General features: G+C 39.6%; 4 protein-coding genes across 11 annotated transcripts; 1 reads left to right on the forward strand and 3 right to left on the reverse strand.

Annotated features, from left to right (window-relative positions):
• Positions 1-13: 13 nt before the first annotated feature.
• Positions 14-1,409, reverse strand: LOC117604652 (uncharacterized). Of its 2 annotated transcripts, none has more exons than XM_034324974.2 (3): positions 922-1,409; positions 676-814; positions 14-586 (listed from the first exon to the last, which is right to left on the reverse strand). In XM_034324974.2, the coding sequence occupies exons 1-3, from the start codon at positions 1,252-1,254 to the stop codon at positions 513-515; spliced, it is 546 nt and encodes a 181-aa protein (XP_034180865.1). In that variant the 5' UTR covers positions 1,255-1,409; the 3' UTR covers positions 14-512. The 2 variants fall into 2 exon arrangements, with proteins under 2 accessions (XP_034180865.1, XP_034180864.1); XM_034324973.2 differs by having other exon boundaries at positions 664-814; positions 922-1,254.
• A 57-nt stretch (positions 1,410-1,466) lies between these two features.
• On the reverse strand, positions 1,467-3,053 carry LOC117604648 (ciliogenesis and planar polarity effector 2). The gene is made up of 5 exons (XM_034324969.2): positions 2,571-3,053; positions 2,226-2,491; positions 2,014-2,150; positions 1,674-1,903; positions 1,467-1,585 (listed from the first exon to the last, which is right to left on the reverse strand). Exons 1-4 carry the CDS (start codon positions 2,665-2,667, stop codon positions 1,696-1,698), a joined length of 708 nt encoding a protein of 235 aa, XP_034180860.1. The 5' UTR covers positions 2,668-3,053; the 3' UTR covers positions 1,467-1,585; positions 1,674-1,695.
• Positions 3,054-3,328: 275 nt separating this feature from the next.
• LOC117604635 (uncharacterized) lies at positions 3,329-9,653 on the forward strand. 2 transcript variants are annotated; one of them, XM_034324945.2, is made up of 10 exons: positions 3,329-3,464; positions 3,900-5,053; positions 5,336-5,534; positions 5,621-6,360; positions 6,446-6,574; positions 6,642-6,810; positions 6,903-7,154; positions 7,234-7,495; positions 7,578-7,937; positions 8,062-9,653. In XM_034324945.2, the coding sequence occupies exons 1-9, from the start codon at positions 3,335-3,337 to the stop codon at positions 7,900-7,902; spliced, it is 3,360 nt and encodes a 1,119-aa protein (XP_034180836.2). In that variant the 5' UTR covers positions 3,329-3,334; the 3' UTR covers positions 7,903-7,937; positions 8,062-9,653. The 2 variants fall into 2 exon arrangements, with proteins under 2 accessions (XP_034180836.2, XP_034180835.2); XM_034324944.2 differs by having other exon boundaries at positions 8,099-9,653.
• On the reverse strand, positions 9,633-20,966 carry ash1 (histone-lysine N-methyltransferase ash1). Of its 6 annotated transcripts, none has more exons than XM_034324936.2 (13): positions 20,828-20,966; positions 20,441-20,757; positions 18,998-19,399; positions 18,704-18,912; positions 18,477-18,596; positions 14,151-18,345; positions 13,580-14,076; positions 13,070-13,491; positions 12,663-12,989; positions 12,427-12,599; positions 12,158-12,324; positions 11,875-12,087; positions 9,633-11,758 (listed from the first exon to the last, which is right to left on the reverse strand). In XM_034324936.2, exons 3-13 carry the CDS (start codon positions 19,167-19,169, stop codon positions 11,615-11,617), a joined length of 6,639 nt encoding a protein of 2,212 aa, XP_034180827.2. In that variant the 5' UTR covers positions 19,170-19,399; positions 20,441-20,757; positions 20,828-20,966; the 3' UTR covers positions 9,633-11,614. The 6 variants fall into 6 exon arrangements, with proteins under 6 accessions (XP_034180827.2, XP_034180830.2, XP_034180831.2 ...); XM_034324939.2 differs by having other exon boundaries at positions 18,704-18,906; positions 20,828-20,962; XM_034324940.2 differs by having other exon boundaries at positions 9,633-9,793; positions 20,828-20,962.
• Between the last annotated feature and the right edge of the window lie 31 nt (positions 20,967-20,997).

Here is a 20,997-nt window from a genome sequence, read left to right on the forward strand (position 1 = left end):
AATACATTGCACGTATCGTATAAAAATATTTATGTGTATATACAGTTGATTATTCTTATGAAAATATCTAGATCTTAATTATCACTAATACAGTGCGGAAAATTCATTACAGTCGCAGTGTCAGATCTTTACTTCTTACACTGTATTAATAGATTATTAATTCACCAAGGGCAGTGAATATTTTATACAAAAACATTATCGCGTACGGTTTGTATTAACATTCTTAAAATCAAATCACTACAAACAATGCCAGTTCTGTTTGTAGAAAAAATAAAAAAGAGGAACAGAAAATATAGATCCTTCACCCGTTCGATCGATGTTTGAACTAACAATAAGTACGAACGTGTTGATTTTACGATTTTTACCTTTGCCTTTGAAAAGATTCTCGTTCGTGCATCAGTTTTGTGCTTACAATAAAGAAAAATGATGCACGAGTGAATGCTTCGTGGATCAGAAGGATAACTCGTAATTATTTGTGGCCATCGATCTTCCGATCGAAAACAGTATCCGTTTCAAGGTTTGCGCCTGATATTTTGGGCAATGGAGATACCTTCAGAGGAAACAGTTCCACAATTTGATTTGGCATCTAAAGTAAAAATAAAAATGTTCATCGATCAATTACGCGTTGAAATAACATACTAATAATGAATGGAAAATATTTACTATTTTCTGTACTCTTGTGTACAAGAGTTATTGCTTCTTCATAAGAGGGTGGAGGTAATTCGTTCGATATTTCGCGGGCGATTACTTCGTAAGAAGGTGGATTCGATGATATCGTACTAATGTGTTCCAGGCCACGGGTACCCGTTAATTCCTGAAAATTATTATAGATTTAATGCGAGAAATTGTAAGGTTAATATCTTTGAAAAATTCATTGATAAGTAAACTCACGAAATTAAAAATAAATTTTACAACACTTACTCTAAACAATTGCCGTTGACGAAAAATCAGTTGTATGACTGATTTTCTTCGAAGATAAAGCATACACTTGACAGCTACCATTAGCCCGGAACAGACGAATATCGGACCGATAAACCACATGTGACCGAGTTGCAAAAATATGTGCCCCTCCGCGTTATCGTTCAGAGCAAAAATAGTGATAGCTGTGCCAATAGTAAACAGTATGACGCTTAGGGCAAGATAACTATAACTGGTACAATCACATCGGCCAAAAGCATTTGCTGATTCTTCATACTGTTCTTCGATACGATGTAATCTGTTCGATAAGAACGAACTTTCGAAAACCGTAGCCATATTTCTTTAACATTAACTGTACAGTATCGAGTAGGCTTCCTCGGGGAAAATGGGGTTACAGAGAAAGCAGGAATTCTTAAAATATTAATTTTGACGAAAATACTACTAAAAGTGATTAAAAAAAAATAATTTTCAATTATTACATATAAAATTTAGAATATTAATCATACCGCCATCTATATAAAAATGGTGGAAACTACTCAACGACTTACCAACCAGCTTTCCGGAACAAGGTGACCTCATCTATTAGAAAATGGCGGAACCTACTCGACGACGATCGATCTTTCGGTAATCGATGAACTACTTGCATTATCTATTTAAATACGACCACCTGGATAAAATGAAAAGCGATGCAAAGGAATTATTAAACATATTTTTGTATTAAAATTCATGCAAAAATCATTCATAGCTATCATCACAATTGTATACTGTATCCGTAATTTAACCCTGTCCCATTTGCTTCGATATAAACTCCTTATCTCTATTCCAAAGAATATTGCATATAGCATTTAACTGATAAGAACAATCAAATATTTCCGATCTCGCAGAAAGTTTGTTCGTGTCGACTCTGATAACTTTAACTTTCCATTTATCTTCAAATTCTTTTATCTGTGCATCTTCTACAGCAGAACCGGACCATGGTTTAAATCTACAAAATATCAAGATCTGATTAAGGAATAATGAAATACAATTATAATTGTCTGCATAAATGTAGATGAAATAAAAGAAGATAAAGGGAAAATTGTTGTAGAAAGTTACTTTGTTCCTATCACTATATTTGCTGGTTTCTCTTTAATAGCTGCCATTGTATTCATCAAGTACGGTATATCATTGAAACCTGTTGCATCATCAAAAGAAAATACTGAACATATAGCATCAACTTTGTCTTTACATGCCTAAAAATTTGAAGGGTATTCATAGGTTCTTGCTCGTGTTTTCTGTGCTTCATAAAATTTTAATCTTTTACCTACAGGTAATATATGATTGTACTTTTTAATACTTGTCTCTGAAGTGTCCCAAAATTGTAATTTAAATAATACAACTTTATCCCATATTTTAACTGGCCAAAATACGTTTGTTTTCTTTATTCCATTAGTTTCAATGTAATTATTAGAGTCCAGTGTACCAGCAAGACAGGCTACGACGGAAGTTTTCCCCACCCCGGATCTGCCAACCATAAAAATTTTATACGTAACCTCTTCTATCGACGACGGTAGAGGTGGTCTTTCCAGGATGCCTAGAAATTTTCTACGAATAAAATGATGATCAAAGAATTTACGTGATGATAAATCATTCGTACGACCATTACTCTTTACCATAGAATATTCTCTTTTTCGATGTATTCACATAAAAATGATGCATCAACGATTCTCCCTCTACGGAATGTAACCAGTTCGCATTTATTACGTTCATATTTGAACGTTGAAAAAATCGAGGTGATAAAAAAATATATTTATGCTAAATCATTGATAAACATTGACAAGTACAAAACAGACACCGACGCTTTCCATGACAGTAGCGTAACACCGTAGTGCCATTTTGAAGTTTTAGACATTTACCAATTGAAAAATTGTATAAGATGTTGATAAACAAATGAGAAGAGAATTCAGTGACGTTTCTTTTATACTTTAAACAAACTGTTGACTACTGAAAACTCAGGGAATAATCACAGAATTTCTGTTTCATCTATCAACACCGTTTACTGGACAATTCCAGCAAGTCCAACTACTGAGCGAACACAGATTCGTGTTTGACTAATGCTTTCTACTAGAACTGCGTGCATCCATAATCTTTTAACGAATCAACAACTATCCCGCGTTAAGATAACCAATAACACTTGTCGTAGTATACCAATATAAGGGGAAGAAATAATTCCATTAGTAGTGAAGTTAGCGTTAGTTGGAAAAAATGCCACATTTGGCCAATAAAATCCATTTACTACACGTAACGCGTTGTTTGCAGTTGGGTCGCCATATTGTATATTTTAACGCGGGTCACTGGCGCGTGTATGGGCTTTTCGTGAGGTTTTCTGTTGAATAAAACTGCGTGGGCTAAAAGAAACCATAAAGTATCACGCGCAATGGATCCGGAAAAGTTAAAAGTAGTTGATTTACGGATGGAACTCTCTAAGCGTGGACTCGATACGAAAGGCGTCAAGTCAGTGCTTGTTGAGAGACTTCGCAAGGCGATAGATGAAGAAAATGAAAACCGTACGTTCCAGTCGTTTCATTCGACCGTATTTACGACGTTTTACGATTCAATAATTGCAGTATTCTTTAACCGATAGCTAACGTTCCCAGTTATCTCAATGTTGACAAACATTCAAATCAGATGATCTTCGTTCAGCGCGCTTTACTTTTCCCGTTATATTACATTAGAGTTAGATGCGATAACCTGTTCCAGCCGTTATTCGAGATAATCGATGGTTGTGAAACATTTATTTTCAATATTTTGAATGTTAGATAGATGCGAAATGTACGCGCCTTTTCTTCTGTTTACGTACGAGTTGTATCCGCGTCGCTATTAGATTTTCTTATACGTCGTAGAATCTCATATTTTATCGATATTTTGTCGATATTATATTTCTTAGATGTATAATTTTAATTTTGCAGATCGATTAATGATATATTATATTACTCTTTTAGAAGAAGATCAAGGGAAGACAAATACAAATGCAGAATATGATGCTATGAGTCAAGAAGATGATGAAAAATCTACGAAATCAACCAAAATGCCACAGACACCAAAAAAATCTAGTAGATTATCCAAAGGATCGCCAGTAACGACACCACGGGAGGATCCTGCGATAAAGAAACGAAGAACTACAAGAGTTCCGTATTCTAGAAAGCAAACATCTCCGAAAAAATCAGATCAAAACGATATGTCGAGAGAGCCATCACCCGCGGTATCAGAGTCCACGTTACTAGAAGAATCTAGTAGTCAAGAAGAATCTGCTACGCAAGAAGAAACTTCCATAGAAGAAGAAACTGCAGTACCAGAAGAAGCAGCAGTGCAGGAAGAAGCTGCGATGCAAGAAGAGACTGCGATACAGGAAGAACCTACAGTACAAGAAGAAACTGCAGTAGAAGAAGAAGCCGCGGCGCAAGAAGCTGCGGTACAAGAAGAAACTGCTGTAGAAAAAGAAACCGTTATGCAAGAAGAAAAATCTGTATTACCTGAAAAGAATGATCAAATAGAAACTAAAGAATCAATAGCTAATGTAGAACAAGAAGATACAAACACTGTGGAAGTTGAAAAAGAAGAAGTAAAAGATAATGATGTTAAAGAAGATATTGACAATGAGAGTAAAATAAATATTTCACAAGAATCTGTTGTAAAGTCTCCTGTAAAGTGTAGCAATATCGTTGATCCAGCTGTAGAAGGATCGAAATATGATACAGATAACGTAGATCATAATCAAAAAGAAGAAATATCAGAAAGCTCAGGCATGGGGGAGGATGAAAACGTTACACCCAATGCGCACGAGAATGATACATTGACAGAAAATGATAATGCATGCGATAAAACGGATAACGTGACAATGGAATCTGTTGCAGATGAGGAAAAGGAGGACATGAATCCAATAGATAATATTGAAACTGCAGAACCTGTTTGTGATACTAAAACTGACATTCCTGAAACAGAAGAGCCAACAAATGATACAGTTGAAGAAGCAGAAGATACAATTATGATCGAAAGCGAAAAAGCAAAAGATGACGATCAGTCAATGGATGAAGATATTTTACTTAGTAGCGAAAAAGAAGCGGACATTAATGTCGATGATAAACAAGATAAACAGGTATATCTTTAATTTTTATTTTATTAGATATGCCCCTTGCAATTTTTGCTTTGATTGCTGCAATACTTGATGCTATCCGCGATCTCAGTAAAATGTAGAGGACAGCATTTGAAACATATTTCAGAAAATGGAAATATATATATTTCACATTTAATAATGTAGGAGATCGCGGATGGTTTTCGCGTAAAGCTACGTCCTCTACATTTCGTTACATGAAAATGTTACTGTACCTACAGGAAATATTACTTTTAATCATTAAACTATTTTCGTTTACGTGGAAAGGATGTAGAGATGACAGAAATAAAACACAAAGAGGATACTGATGTAGTCACGAAAGCACGACGTTCGAAGCTTCCTGTCCACAGGGATAGAAAGCGGAAAAGGTCTCCCAGTCCTTTAGAAGATCGTCATGATTCACCGCCGCCTGTACTAGCTGAAAACGAACCCGAAATCGACGATGCTGCTTTAGTCTTATCTTGGTGTATGTTGGTATATAAATGAAGATAACTATACTATGCTCCATTCAGATGTCTTCGTTTAATCCGTCAATTCTATTTCTTCTTTCAGACGATTCCGATTTGAATTTGGTTATCGATAAGGAAGGCTTTTTTACTGCCACACCTATGCACAACGATGGATTTTCACACATGTGGGCTGGTGCTAGAGCATCCTATGGTTTTCTTTGCGGGAAGGTATACTACGAAGCAAAGATAGTAGACCATTGCCCAGTCAATACAGAAAATGAAGAATATCCGCATGTATTGAGGATCGGTTGGTCCACTCCTTACACATCCATGCAACTTGGTGAAGAGAAATTCAGCTACGGCTATTGTAGTACCGGTAAAAAATTAACAGATAATCAGTACGAAGATTACGGAGTTCAATTTGGTAAAGATGATGTAATCGGTTGTTACTTGGACGCAACGTCGGAGAACAGCGTTGTATTATCATATACCGTAAACGGAAAAGACCAAGGGATTGCGTTCAATATTTCTAAGGAAGAACTTGGCGACAAGCCGTTATTCCCACATATTTTGAGTAAAAATTGCAGCTTCGCTTGTAACTTTGGTCAAGAAACTCCATGGACCGAGGAAATTTTGCAAGGCTACGTTTCCATCGGGAACGTAGAACCTCAGTATAAAATCCCTGGTCCACGGAGACCAGAGAAGAAAGAAGAATGCGAAGTGATAATGATGTGTGGATTACCCGCTTGCGGGAAGACCACCTGGGCAACAAAATATGCGGCCGAGCATCCACAGAAAATGTACAACGTCTTAGGACTTGGCAATCTGATTGATAAAATGAAAGTACGTATTCCAGACAAATGTAACATGTGGTATAAACAATTGTCCTTCATTTTACTTAATCTATGTTTGATAAATTTTATTTAAGGATCCAGAGTTATTTAACAAAGAAGATTACGAGGCACAATGGAAGATACTTATTCAGAAATGCACTTATGCGTTGGACAAATTGCTGGAAATGGCTTCGAGTAGAAGACGTAATTATATACTGGATCAGGTATGTATATTTGATTTTTTAAACGATGAACTTTATATTATGAAGAATTTTTATTTCCCTCTGGTAGACAAATGTGTACCCCTCCGCACAAAGACGTAAGATGAAGAATTTCAATGGATATCAGAGGAAGGCGATAGTTGTAGTTCCACCGGAAGAAGAATTTAAGTCGCGTACTAGCAAACATAAGCCGATCGAAGGCAAGGAAATCACAGAGTCGATGCTGTTAGAAATGAAAGGTTCGTTGTTTGATTTTTACAACGAGATACGTATATGAGTTTAACTAATTATGAGATCAAGTAATTATATTTTATGCACTCTGTGTTTTCAGCTAATTTCAGAGCTCCAGTTGTTGGCGACTCTTTCGATGTTGTTAACTGGATAGAGTTGGACCAAGAGGAGGGTACAAAACTTATAGAAAAGTACAACAGAGAGGGAAAAGAAGCTGGATATGGTCATCAGCAGTCGAGTAAAATACCGCGAATCGATTCGAGATCAGAAAGTGGCCGTGAACATCGAAGCGATTCGCGAAGTAGCCGGGACAACAGGGACAGTCGAGATTATCGTGACAGACGAAATAATTGTACGAATCGTAATAAAATACAGCGGTGAACGAAAGTATAAATAAAAGTAAATTACATTTTAACAATAAATGTTCTCAGATGTTGAAAGAAATCGTACTCCTCTTTGGCGCGGCGGTGGAGGTAATATGCCTCGAAGAGACAGACCACAAAGAGGGCACGTAAGACACGGCGGTGGTGGTTATGGTCCTCCGATACCACGAAGAGGAAGAGGGACACCTATTCCGTCCGTACATCGTGGAATGGATCGTAGAGGTGGTGGTAATTTGGATAGAAGAATAGTATCAAGTGAAAGAGGTCGTTCTCTGAATACTCGTCAAGGTGGTGGCTGGGCTCCAGCGTGGTACTTAAATTCTTTTCTTACTTTTCAATTTCTCACTGTTCAGTGAATAATTCTCTCTTATTATTATCTTCATTTTTTAAAGGAATTATCAAGGATCGCAACAGTCTGGTTGGAACCAAGGAGGTAACTGGTCAAGCGGTCAATCACAGGGTGGTTGGGGTCAACAAAACAACTGGGGTGGATCGCAGCAGTGGGGTGGTAACTGGAGGGGTTACGGGCAAAGCTACGCTCAAAGCAGCAGCAGCAGCAGCAGCAGCAGCAGCAATTATAATCAGGGTTATGGCAATGGAAACTGCAATAGTTGGAATCAGCAGTATTATAATCAGTATTGGGGCCAACAGCAGCCGAGTGGACAAACAACAACAACAACAACATCATCTAGCAGACAGGCTGCAAATAAACAATAATCCGCCGAGATATGTTAGGAGAGTGGAATAGTAAGGTATTTAGATATTTTTGCTACACAGATGGTTCCGTAGGAGATTTATGATAAAATAATAATTTAAGAAGAAATCAATTGGTTGATGAAAGTTTCAAATTAACCACCGTATTTCTTTTTTTTCCAGGGATTCTATGATAATTTATAAGTGTTTATTCTTTTAGGCAGGTAGAATGGAAAGTGTAAGAACCGCTTCGTTTGACAATTCCACGATGGGGGTGTAGTCAACCGCGAGACCGACGAGGATATATGGAAAATTCCTGATTAGAGTGTTGTCGATACCAGGACATCGGTTTTTGATGGCACACAAATAGATGGACAAGTTTTTCCACGACAATATATTCACATTTTTCGTTCGTATATTTTGCAGTGTACGAATTCCAAAGTTATCGCGATTTTATAACTCGATCAAGAATTTAGATTTTATCGAGTGAAGGCACCGTTACACATGCACCTCATACAAGTGTTTTGCATTGCGAAATGCAATATTAAATAAATTTTATTGTTATTGATCACCGTTGGTGATCGATAATCGTAATTGGATGCATGTAACGACAAAAATCTATTCGTATTATAATACGTAGTTTTTAAACGAGTAAAAGGGGGTAACGTATAATAACGTCTTGTAACGATTTTTGATTTAAAGAAAAACGATCAAGAGGAAGAGTTCCACGTATGGGTACATTATGCAGTTAGCTGTTAAGACCGCAACACCTTTGCAATGATTTATCGCTCTCGAAAAAAGACTCGTGTAAATATGTACAGATTTTCAAACGTATTATGCGGAACGTTCACTGGAAGTCTGTTTATACATTAATAGCAAAATACGATGTAACAAGAAAAAAAAAAAAAAAACAAAAAATATGTTCTCGAGACAACCACGAGAGTGATACCGTGTATGATTTTGACTTATCTTTCTAATGCTAATGATGATGTACAAAGGAAAAAAAAAAAATATATATCGTGTCACGAATAAATTATTATTAGATTTGATTTATATGCACGCGCGTTTTATTGTATCGATGAGATTACCAGATCATGTTTTGTGTTTGAAAATTGAATTTTATATTTTATATAACATCGTTCTATAAACAACAGATACGCTCTTGTTACCCAACGTACTTCCTCCTGTTCCTAATTCCTTTTTCTTTAACAACGTTTTTCTCCTTGTTCTTTATCACCGTTTTCTTTCTCTATTTCGCTTCGTCTAAGTATCGCTTTATCCCAACCGATTCGTTCAAATAAGCTTACAAATAAAGTATAGTACCCGTTTTATATTATACCTTTGTTAGTTCAGTAATAACGAAAAAAGAAAAACAATTATTTCGTAGTTACAGGATGATTGTCTTTGTACCTCCTTTTTCTACAATACTTTGTACAGTTTGCGAGACTTCGAACTTAAAATAGATTTCCGATAAGTGGTACGGCACGCGAAATGAAGTACGATGAGATTAAAAGAAATGAAATGTTCAAATAAGATGATTACTTTTCCATGCATGTTCAACGAAATATGATGATCCTGATTCGAAGTCGACCAAGTTCAAATTATATTCTTATTACGCGTTGATCACGGATCGATGATTAAGAACAATTAATTTCTATCATTCATGTACGATCGAACAATATTGATTTCACAAAATTAGTCTGTAATCGGAGAATTTACCTTGTTGACAGAAGTGTACAAACTTATTCGTAAAAATAAAAAATATCTTCTATTTATTTCGTGTTTTAAATTATTTACAACCCAGATTCGATCAGCGCAATTACCTGCTAGAAATATCCTGTATCAGTAATTCAGTCTTCGCACACGCTTAACGCAATCGTCAACGTAATCGACCATGTTGACCATTTTGTTTAATCTACGAACAAGAGTTTAAATTAATTCAAACTGGTTCACATGTACACAATTCTGGTATATCTAATGACATTTATAAACGCATATTCCGTGTAATTGCGCAGATATTCTCATTCGTAGCTCGCATAGGTAATTGTATCGGTAAAATTATAAGCTCTTCTAACATTTCTCTTTTCTGCCATTCCATGCGGAAAAAGCTTCGTGCTCCGTTGCAATGATCTCCTTGGATTTTAATGGATCATTTCTAAAAAAGAACGATACCCTTTTTGTTTTAAGACAACTATTGAAAGTTCAGTGAGAATCCGAAATCATTCAGTTATCCGTGAGCTAAGAACAAGCGTTAATTCCATGATTATATATATATATATATATATTAAATAAAATTCGCGTTTTAAAACATTTCCAAAATGTTCGATAAAAGATCAATTAAAGCGTAACGAATTCTAAATTCATTAGTTTCATCGGTAGTATTAATGAATAAAGATAAATATTTTGTTTTCCATGCCATTTAAGTTCGTGGTACATGATTTTACGATAGCGCTAGAACGACATGCTTGTGTAATTAACATTGGAAAACAGAAACAGGGTAGCCGTAATGTGTGTTCATTCGATAAAAACAAACTCGGACATCGTGCAAAGCGTAGAAACATATATATATAAATATATATATGTATATTATATTGTAAATAAGATTTATACGTATTAAATAGCTTTCAATAATATGTATTTACTAATTGTATAATGTAATAATAAATACGAAATCCTGCGTATGTATATTTGTCTTTATAGCAACAATTCGCTATATTCGATCGCGATAGTGAATAAATTAAATATGTTAGTAGAGTTTTATCTATTAATTTAAAAACCTATATATTACACTTAATTCAAAGTAACACTGGGATTATGAAAAATATAATGGTACTTTTTGTGCAATAAAGCCTCGCATGTATTCGATATTATTTCTCTTATTCAAATCGTTCTTGGACGCCCGCCGCGCGTTCTGATTTTCTTACTGTCACTGCGTGTCGCGTCGCATAACTCGTTTCCAATTAATATGTATATAATTTGTACACTTAAAATATATGCACTATGAGGGAAATTTACAGATTACTTTTATACAATTTAACGATTCTAATTATATTAGAATTGTATTAGAAGTAATAATAGCTCTCGTTATATGCAATTCGATTGATACGTTGTTCCAGGCACCGGAATCTAAATTCCCGATCCCGTTCGATCCATTTCATGAACTCAAATAAACTCTATACGATCGAAATACTTATAAAAAAATTTCGCGTAACATTACGCCGTGAAATATTTCGAACAGAATCATAACGATTCTGTTCCAATTTGTTCACCCGATACCTAACTTCTGACGCAAGCGAAGGAAGTTGTCTAAAAATATCAAAACGATGACAAGAAACTACAGAAAATCTCAATTGAAATATGATTCCTACGAATTTTCTATAGTTTCACACACGTAAAAACAATATATAAAAAGATTCTCGATTGATATAGCGTAGGCTCGAGAAGAGTGGTAATTCACTTTTTAAGATTAAATTATACGAATGGACGGGTCATAGTGTAAGGATACGAAAACGCGTAGCTTATCGTTTTCCTTTGCGAAACGACGATTTAAACGACATCAATTTACGTGTAGCGAAACGAAATAACCGATCGGTAGATCGTCTTTGATTACAGATGTAACTGCGATAGAAATTAGTGGCCCATAGTACCAATGCGTTACGTGTGTGTGTGCATGAACGAGCATGAACACATACGCGTGTACGATAATACCGTATTATCGTTGATGTATAACCCAATGTCACGGATTCAATCCACCTGGCCTTTTACGATTCCGCCTATTCCTTTCTAGTAAAAACGACAGATCCAAAGGATCCTTTTTATTCGGCATCTTTTGTAGTAAACCGATTAAAATGTTATTCAACCTTCTTCTTTGCTCTTCTCGCTGGAATGATCCACGTAAAGGTATTAAATTAAAAGTATCCAACGATATTATCCACAAAATTATTAAAAAGGTTATCACTTTAAAACAACACAGATTCGTAAAAGCAAAATCGTTACCTGAGCGTACGATGTGGTAGGAGTAGAGATGGATAAAATTTCATTCGATCGTCGTCTACCTTTACTCGTGGAGGATTTTTGTTGATCTTTAACCTGCGTTTTCGCGTTGTCGTTTGTTTCCGATTTCTGATTAGTATCCGCGTCCTGGTTGTTCCCTTTCTTCTTCTCTTTATTCATTTTACTTCCAACCTGTATTCCTTCGAGACTGTGTGGCTGTAAAATTTCACTCAATTATCGATTCACATTCTTAAGTTTCTTTCGACAATTTCCTTCGGGTACTTACCAAGTATGTACGGTAATGCTTGATACGCTGTGGAAACGTTTCGAACGCGTATGGTTTCGTGCACACTTGATGCCTAGCTCTGGCTACTTTCGTGAAAAGTCGAGCAGCGCGATCAACGCGGTACTCGCACACGTAAGTATGCTCTGGCGTGGAACCCACCGGTCGTCCTTCGTTAAAAAAGAAAAAAAAAAGGAAAACAAGCGTTTCTAAAGAAAATATACAGAAGGTATAATAGAAAATTGTGTTCGACATTTGAAAAGAAGAACCACCTTTGCAGTATGTATGAGGATCGAGAACCCAACAGCGTTCAGCAACCAAATCGCACGGGACAGCTTCGTAAAGCGGAGCACAGACAACTTCGTTCTCGTAAAACTTTCTAGTAGGCTCGTGATACGTTTCGTGGGGTCTTAAGTAGTGATGACCAAATACAAATCTCTCTCCTCTGTCGAATCAGACGCAATCAAAACGCTAGAACGATTAGAATTAATTCGCTTAAAGAACTTACTCTGTATTCTTCCAGAGTCTCTCGATTCTAAAGATATCCATCTGCTCGTAATCAGGTTTCTGAATGGTTTTGTACGTATGTTTCTCTGGAGTGTCCCTTAACACGTACACGGTGTCCCCTTGCCTGAGCTGTAAATCGCCACGCATCAAAGTAACGTAGTGTTTCTTTCCCTCTTCCTCCTCGTCGCCCTCCAACGGTATCTCCAGATCCACCGGACGCGGATGGCACCTCTCGCACAAATAAGATTCTACGCTAGTGTCGGCTTTAACGCAATCGCAATGCTGCCAGACGAGACACCTTTCGCACTGAATCATCAAACCTTCGTCCCTAAGGTGATCAAAATATATATTTAGGACCAAATACGAGTAGCTCTGACCTGTGCAATATTTAATACGACGTTTGCTTACCTATGCAAACCGCAAATACATCTAATAACATCTTCCTCGCCAGCCGTTGAACCTCGAGGAGGTAAGAAACCTTGAGAAGGAGGGCATCCTGTCGCGTCCGTAATCGCGTCCACAAAATCAGGCTTGCTGCCCAAATATAATTTCCTTAATCTAGCCGCGGCGATACCCATTTCTGAGGTCCTACCAAAGAATCTAATATTGTTGTCGAAAAGTTTGATCATATCCTGATCAAAATTCTCGGCTGTTTTGTAATGACCAGTTCCGATGCACTGATCGATCGTAGTTAAATCTATAGGATCCGATATTTTCTCGTAATAATCCGGCAACTTTCTTTTGGAAGGTAACGTCATGAACGGTGTGCACAGCAGTTGTCCATTCTCGTCGTTTGCAGTTGCAACGATGCTGTAAAGATCCTTCAGCACCTAGAATTTCGTTAAACAAATTAGAACTTGCTAATGATCAGCGACAATTGTTACGAGGAGAACTATGGAATATTCTTGTTCTTCTTACTTTAGCTAACTTTGCGGTTTTATGTACTTCCGGGTCGTCCTGAGCCTGCGCTAATCTTCTAGTTCGGACCGTACGCGTATTTGTGTTAGTCAGAGCGGTTAACTGAGAGAAAAATGCATCGGATTGGATTTTAGCATCGCCAACGCTCTTCTCCTTCACGGTACCCGCGTTACTAAATTTCGTTTTACCGTTCTGTACCTGTACCTGGTTTACCGACGACTTAACCCGTCTGACTTTCTCTAAATTTCTTAACAAGAAGCAATGATGTTGCTGAGCAAAGCATCGTTGTTGATGTGACATGGGTTTAAGAACAGGTGCGTTAATCAAATTAGTGTCCCCCACTTTGCGGGATTTACAAATGCCCTTTGAATTCACCGACTGTACTGTATTAGACTTTCGTACGTTCTTTCTTGGCCTCCCAACGGATCTTCTCTCTGTGGGTTCACACTGAGCCGGAAGAGTAGCGATACTCTTTGAAACTCTTTGACTCTTTCCACCTGCGAACAGAAGACATAGTCAATAAAGATGACAGACTAAGAAGAGAAAATGCAATGAAACAAAATTTCATTACCTATTACACCTCTGCAAGCGCTACTACCGCATCTGCATTCCTGTCCCTCGGATGGATTAAACAGGGCGAAATTATAATCATAAGTTAACTCTTCTCCAGGTTTAATGTCTCTGGAAGCGAACAGCGCCATCCGAGGAAGCCCGTGAACGCTCCACTTTTGCATTTCGCAATTCGGCTCGCAGGAATGATTCACGAATCTTCCATCACCTCCCATGCGATGTCCATCGATCACCAAGCCTCCGTCCAATTGCAAACAATAATGATGCGTATCATTGGCGTACCTAGTCGCCATTCTGGATTTGAATTCTCTCTCAGAGACAACTTCTCCAACGTACTCCAGAATAAAGACACCGGATTTGATAGACTGTTGAGTCCTCACGCCCCAACCCTTGTCCTCAGTCATGAATTTCTGCAAACCCGGTGCCCATTCGTGCTTCTGAATCTTCTGATTCTCGCACTTCTCCCCGCAGGGACAAAGCTGTGGGGAACATTCGCTGAAGATCATACGATTGATACAATCGTCACCGCAACCGCTCTCCGGCTTGCATTCGCAAGCTTGCGCTTCGTACAAAGTAGTCGGTTTCACGTCGTAATAAACGTTCGTGCGAATCTTTTTATAATTCCACGACGGTACGGACTCTCTGCTAGGCAGTCTCGACTGCGTGTGCAGCCACCATAGATCGTATGGTAATTGAAATGGCATTTTTCTTTGCCGCAGTAATTTGCCACATTGATAAGTGGCGGACAATAACGCGGCTGACGCGGGTTCGTTAGTTTCGCAGACGATCTTATTCTTCCCAGAAGCATTGATGTTCTCGATATTGCCACGGGTTTTTGACTCGTAATCTTTACCATAGTCCTGTAGAATACCGCCCTGAAAGTAACGCTTCCTCCACCTGGACTGTTTCTTCCTGGTGTGCGTCGAGCTCGAATGTTTGCCGACCTCGTGGTCCTCCGGAAGGATGTCGCTGCCGGACAACACGTCGTTCTCCGTGTCGTAGCCTGCGCTTCGCAGACGCTTTATGTTTCTAGGTGCTAGATTGCAAGGACTCGAGGAACCTCGTCGTTTCTTCTGGTTTCCATTGAAAGCTGTGGAATGCTCGGTTTTGATATTCGCCTGGGAACTAGCGCGTTCCAGTTTCTTCACGTTCTCCTCGTTCAATTCCCCGACCTTTTGACTGGAATTGTATCTCTCGAGAGACTCTTCCAGGGACGCGTTCTCGTCGTACGACCTCGAGTCTTGAATCTTCTCGAATTTAACGGGACATAATTTGTTGGACCCGTTGTCGCTGTCCGTCTCGACGAGGTCTTTTCGAACCCTCAGCTGACCGGAACGAGGCTCGGATTGCTCGCGACCGGACGACGTCTCCTGGTCCAAGGCACTGGTATTCTCTGGACTGGAATTCATACTGGATTTCGAATGCGCTCTTACAGCGTTGTTGTTGCCGTGTTTCAGCTCCTCGCTGAACACGTCCTCTATTTCAGCGTTCAGCAAGGTGCTTTTGCTGTCCATCGTGGAATCCTCGGTTCCTTCTTTAGGCGAGGTTTGATCATCGACAGGGACGTCCGTACCATTCTCGCTGGTTACATTAACGCCTTTCGTACCATCCGTCTCGCTGGAATTCAGGATTCTCTTCTTCTTCTTCTTCAACGTTGGAAAACCGGTACGATTGATGGCCTTTCGTCGTCTCATCTTCTTCTTCGTCAATACCAGCACAGCAGAAGAGTTCAATGGATTTGGAACGCTGGAACCGAGATTACTTTGCGTTGGTTTAGTTTCGTTCGCAGTTTCGTTATCGTCGAAGCTCTCCGTCACGTGGAACTCCGCCGCGTCGACTTTGATATTCTTGTCCAATCGAACGTGCTCCGGTGACGCATCCCTCTTTTCATTCTTATCAGTCTGACTTTTATCAGTTTTTATCGATTTTTCCGCAACTGTCTTTTCGCTTTTCCCGTTCCTATCCGCGTGACTCTTCAAGCTCTTCGAGTCGCTGGAAGATTTCTCAGACTTCTCGGCTTTACCATCGCTCTTATCGAGCTTGTCGCTTTTGTCGAAAGCGCCGTGTGTCTCGGCGGGTAGTTTAGTGACGGTCACGCGAAGATCCTTCACGATCTTCTTCTTTCTGCGGGGTTGTACCTCCACTTGGTTCAACGGTTTCTCTTCCAATAAATCCGAGGAGGCTGCACTCGACTTGTCAGGACTCGCGTTTTCGCTGTCTCTGTGTCTTTTCTTCGGGGTGACCGGAACGGAGTCTTCTTGAAAGAAAGCCGCTGAACTACCGCCGTATCTCGTTATCGTCGCTTCGATCGCTTCTTCTATGTGACTTTCCGTGGAGTTCGCTTCGTTCGAGGCCAGGTCGGTGCCGCTTCCGTTCGAACTTTGTGAACTGTGCGGACTCGACACGTGGTAATGCCTCTTTTTCAAAGGTAATCTCTGTTCGTTCGGATTCGAGTTCGTACTCGCGTTTGTACTGCTCTTAGAATCCGTCCCTGACAAAGTTTTCTCCTTCTTTAAACGTCTCTTCAGCTTCTGATCGTCGCTGGTGGTAACGTCGCCTTTCCTCTTCTTCGTTAGTTTCTTCACGCGAAAGATCTGCGGCAATTCGGAGTATCCCGAGCTCGAATTGTTCCTACCTAAACTGCAAGACCTGGAGAATTCTTCGATCAACTTCTCCAGCTCTTGTATGATACACGGATGGATGCGTATAGGATTTTTCGGGGGTAAAAGCAATCGTCGTCGATGCTTGTGATGATGGTGTTTATGGCAATGATTGTGTATTGGTTGCGTTGCCTTGTCGCATTTATTGTTCGTCACGTTCTCAACCTTCTCCGCCTTCAACACCTCGCCGACCGGCAATGATATCAGAGTTTGCACGCCAACGCCGTTAGTTTCAAAGCCGGTTGTTGCTTTTTTAGTGTTCTTATTCTCCTTTAAAACGCGTCGCGTAACCGGCGCGACGTTCTTCTTTAAAGATGCTTGCCTCTTGGCCAAAGGACCCGTCGTACCGCTTCTGTTCTCCTTTAAACTTCTCTTGTTTGAACTGATCACCTTCCTTTCGCCAGATATTCGATCGCAGGCTAACTGTTTCTGCCGTCGTAACGGAGTTGTCGTCTTGTTGTTCCCGCCACCGGGTTTATCCTTCCTCATTTTTTTACACGTCCCGCCGTTGCATTTAATCCCTTCCTTCCCGTGTTTATTCGTAACGCTTCTACTTAGGCACTTGACTCGCATCGCTGAATTTGTATTCCTCTTTCTATTTACCTTTCCCTGAGAACACTGTTTGGAAATGTTACAACTCCGTTTCTTTTGGCAAACAGATTTATCTTTCAACTTCTTAGCCGATTCGCTTTCGTCTTCTTTTTCGCTCCTAGGCGCACCTGTTTTCTGTTGCACCACCGACTTTACCTTTCCTCTTTTACTGCATTCTTCTTTTACAACTTTTTGCTGTTGAGAGGAAGCTTCCTTCTTTTCGCTCTTCTCGTTCTTCCCAGATTTTTCGATCTTCTCTATCTTCTCTATTTTTTCCACCACTTCTGGCTTCAACCTCGGCCTGCCAGGACCTCGAGGTTGCGCGGAGACCGTCTTCGCCGGTCTCCCAGGCTTTCGTTTCGGAGGATACAGAACACGATCCACGTTCACCGCTGGCTTCGTAACGACTGGTTGAACAGGAGATTGCGTCGGAGCTGGTGGACTCACAGGACTAATTGCTAGATGTAATGGACTGTTGTCCACCGATTGAATTCCCGAGTCCGGTGATACGTTTGAGACGCAAGGATATTCCGAATCGTTCACCTTCTTCCCTATTTTACTTCGCCTTTTTCTCGGTTCCGATAGCAAAGCCGTTTTCTCGACAAATTGCTGTAATAAAGTGGAGCTATACACAGGTACAGGGTTTTGATCGGCATTCTCGCTGGTATCCGAATCGGCTCCAAGCGACATACGTTCGATTGCTTTCGATACTAGCCGACCGCTTTCCGAATCCTCAAATCCGTCGAACGGTGCGTCTTCGTGCTCTTGATCCGGTAAAATAGCCGCTAAATCCTCCTGATTGATCTCCTGAAGCGGTAGATGTTGCTGCTGCTGTTGTTGCTGTTGCTGCTGCTGAGATTGCTGAGTCTGTTGCTGTTGTTGAGGGTGTTGCAAAGGTAACCGGTTCTCCGACGAATCCGAATCCTCGCTACTGCATTCGGACGACTAAACATGATAGAGAGAAAATAGTACTTCTACCGAAACAGAGAATCCGATCGAATCGACAGCCAAACGTAGCGTTACTCCACCTACCACGATTCAATAATTCGCATCAATAATAAGTATATGCAAATTACCTTAGCCCCGCGATTGGCCTTAACTTTTTTCGATACGTTCCTCCTATTTTTTTCGCATTTCGTTTTTTCCAAATCCTCCTTTTTCGGTCCTTTCATAGTAATCTTTAATTTAAGCGCTCCCTAGGGTGCGATTACAGGGTTTAATTAATTCTTTAACGGATACTTACATAAAATCTGTAACTGATTCAACAGAGATACGATACCGTGTCGTCGTGACACGTGCATACCGATTCAAAATTTGTTTCCTGAATGGAAAACGTTTGTTCGCTGTGCTCCGACGTACAATCCGAATTGGATCCTGTATCCTCCTCTTCCTCGCCGCTACTCTCGTCGTCCGAGTCCGAATTTGAATCCGAATAAGAACAGCTACCTTCTGAACCGCCTGAGCTTTCGTCGTCGGAATCGGAATCCTCTTCTGAATCAACCGAATCTGTTCCTAACGCAAACAAAGTTTTCATGATAGCATTCATTTATATAGAACCGGCTTTCATAAGCTGTTAAACGAAACAATGCACCGCTACCATTAGGTTCAGTGGTTGGGTCCCAGCTACCTCCGCCTTTTATGGCATCCATATCAACAGTCGATGGGAGCTCCCTTTCCTGCTCTCCATCGTTTTCCTCCCAGTTCCAATTTTGCAATTCTAATTCCGAAGGATGGTGAATAACAGCGCTCCATCCTGAATCACCAGACATTTTTCAGCTTATCTAACATCCAGTAGAATCCAATAGAATACCATTCCTTATAATTTTGCTTATTCATTCAGTTTCTTTGTAATGGTACAAAGCGCATCTCTATCGATGCGCTCAATATTTTCCTACTGGACTTATTAGCGGTATTCCCATGTTTACTTGGTAATTTCTACCAATGATCTCTTCATTGTACAACAATTGCATACAGTTATGCCGTACTCATGATGGTGTAACTGTAAAAATAAACATAAAAAGCTTCATCGCATGGAAAATATGAAGTAGTCGCAAAGTATAAGGATAAATCCTTATTTGTTGATATAAATGACCAAACTAGCATAAATAAAAGCACGATATCCTTAAACATTACATTGTAGCAAAGCATTGGAAGAAAGGAAAGGAGGATGTAAGTGTAAGGAATAAAATAAAAATGGAAGCTGTGCAAGACTGTCGTTAAACTCATGACACACTAATGCCATAAAAAACTCTTCTGAAGTTTGAGGCATTCAATTCCTTTTTATGCAATACCACAGTCAGAAATTGTGATCCTTGGTTATAATCTGAATGTTTACATTTTAAGGTCACTTAACTTTGCTTCTAACACATCGTCTCGTATCTTTGAAAGGTGTATCTTGTAGCGCGGGAGAATGCTTATCTCTATAACCTCGTACAGAGGAAGAGGATCGGGCAAGAAATCAAGATTACTAAAAAAACTTACGGGAACCCGTGCCTAGATACATGCAACAATTATCTTAGAAATCGTTACCGATAAAAGACAATGTCATCGAAGAAAATGCTGCTTGTTGATGCGCGGTTACTCCAACTATAGGTGCGTCACATTCGTGTACGCACTAAAGCAGCGGTAACAATAACAGTGATAGAGAAACGATCGAGACGGCAAATAAAGGCAGGAAATAGAATTTTTTCTCCAAAAAAATATCACTCTGTTTACATCGTCGACGAAGCACACAGAAATCTCCAGAGGAACTTCGCACGGAAGAGAGAGAAAGTGTGAGACAGAGAGGCACTGTATCCGTGAAAGAAAAAGAGAGAGAGAGAGATAGATAGAAAAAGAGAGGGAAAGAGCGAGAGAACTATCAAGTGGGGTCAGGGAAAGAGCGAGAAGGAGTGAGAGAGGAAAGGGGGAGATACGTTCCGGATCGTAGAAATCGGAAAAATAAAAGGCAAGCACGTTATCGTCGAAGCGACCGCCTAAAGCGGTAAAGAGTGGCGATGTAAGGAGCTGGCTAGTACGCGTTTGATGACAGACACGATACCCTGAGATCTCGTTACTCCGCATTCCACGAATAATGCAACGAAGATCCACACGATTCTGGATCGACGATCAACCAACGATATTCTCGAAGTTGCCTCGAACAGACAGCTGTTTCTGTTTCTCGGTCGATGCGCCAGGTGCGTCGGCGACAGGGCCCGTGGAAACTCCTGTGTATTCGTGTAGAACTCAAATTGCCGCGCCATCTGATGTCAAACGTAACCATTAAACTGGTCCAGCGGTTCATACAAAATTTTACCTTTCATATTTCATTGCGTAAATACGATTTCTTACATCTTCCGAAAGAACCAGAGTCTGATTCTAAAATAAAAAATACCCTATAAGCAATTAAAAAAATATCACAGTAAAAGAAACATAAATTAGTACGCACATTTACCATTTCGTTATATTTTAAAGTGTGCGCTATTATTTTTTCCATAAATAATCAGCATAATCGAATTCCTTCAATTCCAACCCCTTCTGCTTTTAATTAAAATCTCACGTTCGATCATTTGAAAAATACATTTTGCCACGAGATTTAAATTTGTCGATGAACTCTCG

The sequence above is a fragment of the Osmia lignaria genome, chromosome 7, assembly GCF_051020975.1.
Source record: "Osmia lignaria lignaria isolate PbOS001 chromosome 7, iyOsmLign1, whole genome shotgun sequence".
NCBI lineage: Eukaryota > Metazoa > Arthropoda > Insecta > Hymenoptera > Megachilidae > Osmia > Osmia lignaria.

What these genes read in the sequence shown, in the direction of transcription:
- LOC117604648 (XM_034324969.2), bottom strand. Translation starts at nt 2,667, where the DNA reads ATGAACGTAATAAATGCGAACTGGTTACATTCCGTAGAGGGAGAATCG. An exon ending in AGTACAATCATATATTACCT is followed by an intron (nt 2,151 to 2,225) that starts GTAGGTAAAAGA and finishes TCAAATTTTTAG; the next exon opens with GCATGTAAAGACAAAGTTGA. An exon ending in AATATAGTGATAGGAACAAA is followed by an intron (nt 1,904 to 2,013) that starts GTAACTTTCTAC and finishes GATATTTTGTAG; the next exon opens with ATTTAAACCATGGTCCGGTT.
- LOC117604635 (XM_034324945.2), top strand. Translation starts at nt 3,335, where the DNA reads ATGGATCCGGAAAAGTTAAAAGTAGTTGATTTACGGATGGAACTCTCT. An exon ending in TGCTTTAGTCTTATCTTGGT is followed by an intron (nt 5,535 to 5,620) that starts GTATGTTGGTAT and finishes TTCTTCTTTCAG; the next exon opens with ACGATTCCGATTTGAATTTG. An exon ending in ATCTGATTGATAAAATGAAA is followed by an intron (nt 6,361 to 6,445) that starts GTACGTATTCCA and finishes ATTTTATTTAAG; the next exon opens with GATCCAGAGTTATTTAACAA.
- LOC117604652 (XM_034324973.2), bottom strand. Translation starts at nt 1,254, where the DNA reads ATGGCTACGGTTTTCGAAAGTTCGTTCTTATCGAACAGATTACATCGT. An exon ending in GTCAACGGCAATTGTTTAGA is followed by an intron (nt 815 to 921) that starts GTAAGTGTTGTA and finishes AATAATTTTCAG; the next exon opens with GAATTAACGGGTACCCGTGG. An exon ending in ACACAAGAGTACAGAAAATA is followed by an intron (nt 587 to 663) that starts GTAAATATTTTC and finishes TTTTTACTTTAG; the next exon opens with ATGCCAAATCAAATTGTGGA.
- ash1 (XM_034324936.2), bottom strand. Translation starts at nt 19,169, where the DNA reads ATGTCTGGTGATTCAGGATGGAGCGCTGTTATTCACCATCCTTCGGAA. An exon ending in AGGCCAATCGCGGGGCTAAG is followed by an intron (nt 18,346 to 18,476) that starts GTAATTTGCATA and finishes TATCATGTTTAG; the next exon opens with TCGTCCGAATGCAGTAGCGA. An exon ending in AGACTCTGGAAGAATACAGA is followed by an intron (nt 12,600 to 12,662) that starts GTAAGTTCTTTA and finishes CTGATTCGACAG; the next exon opens with AGGAGAGAGATTTGTATTTG.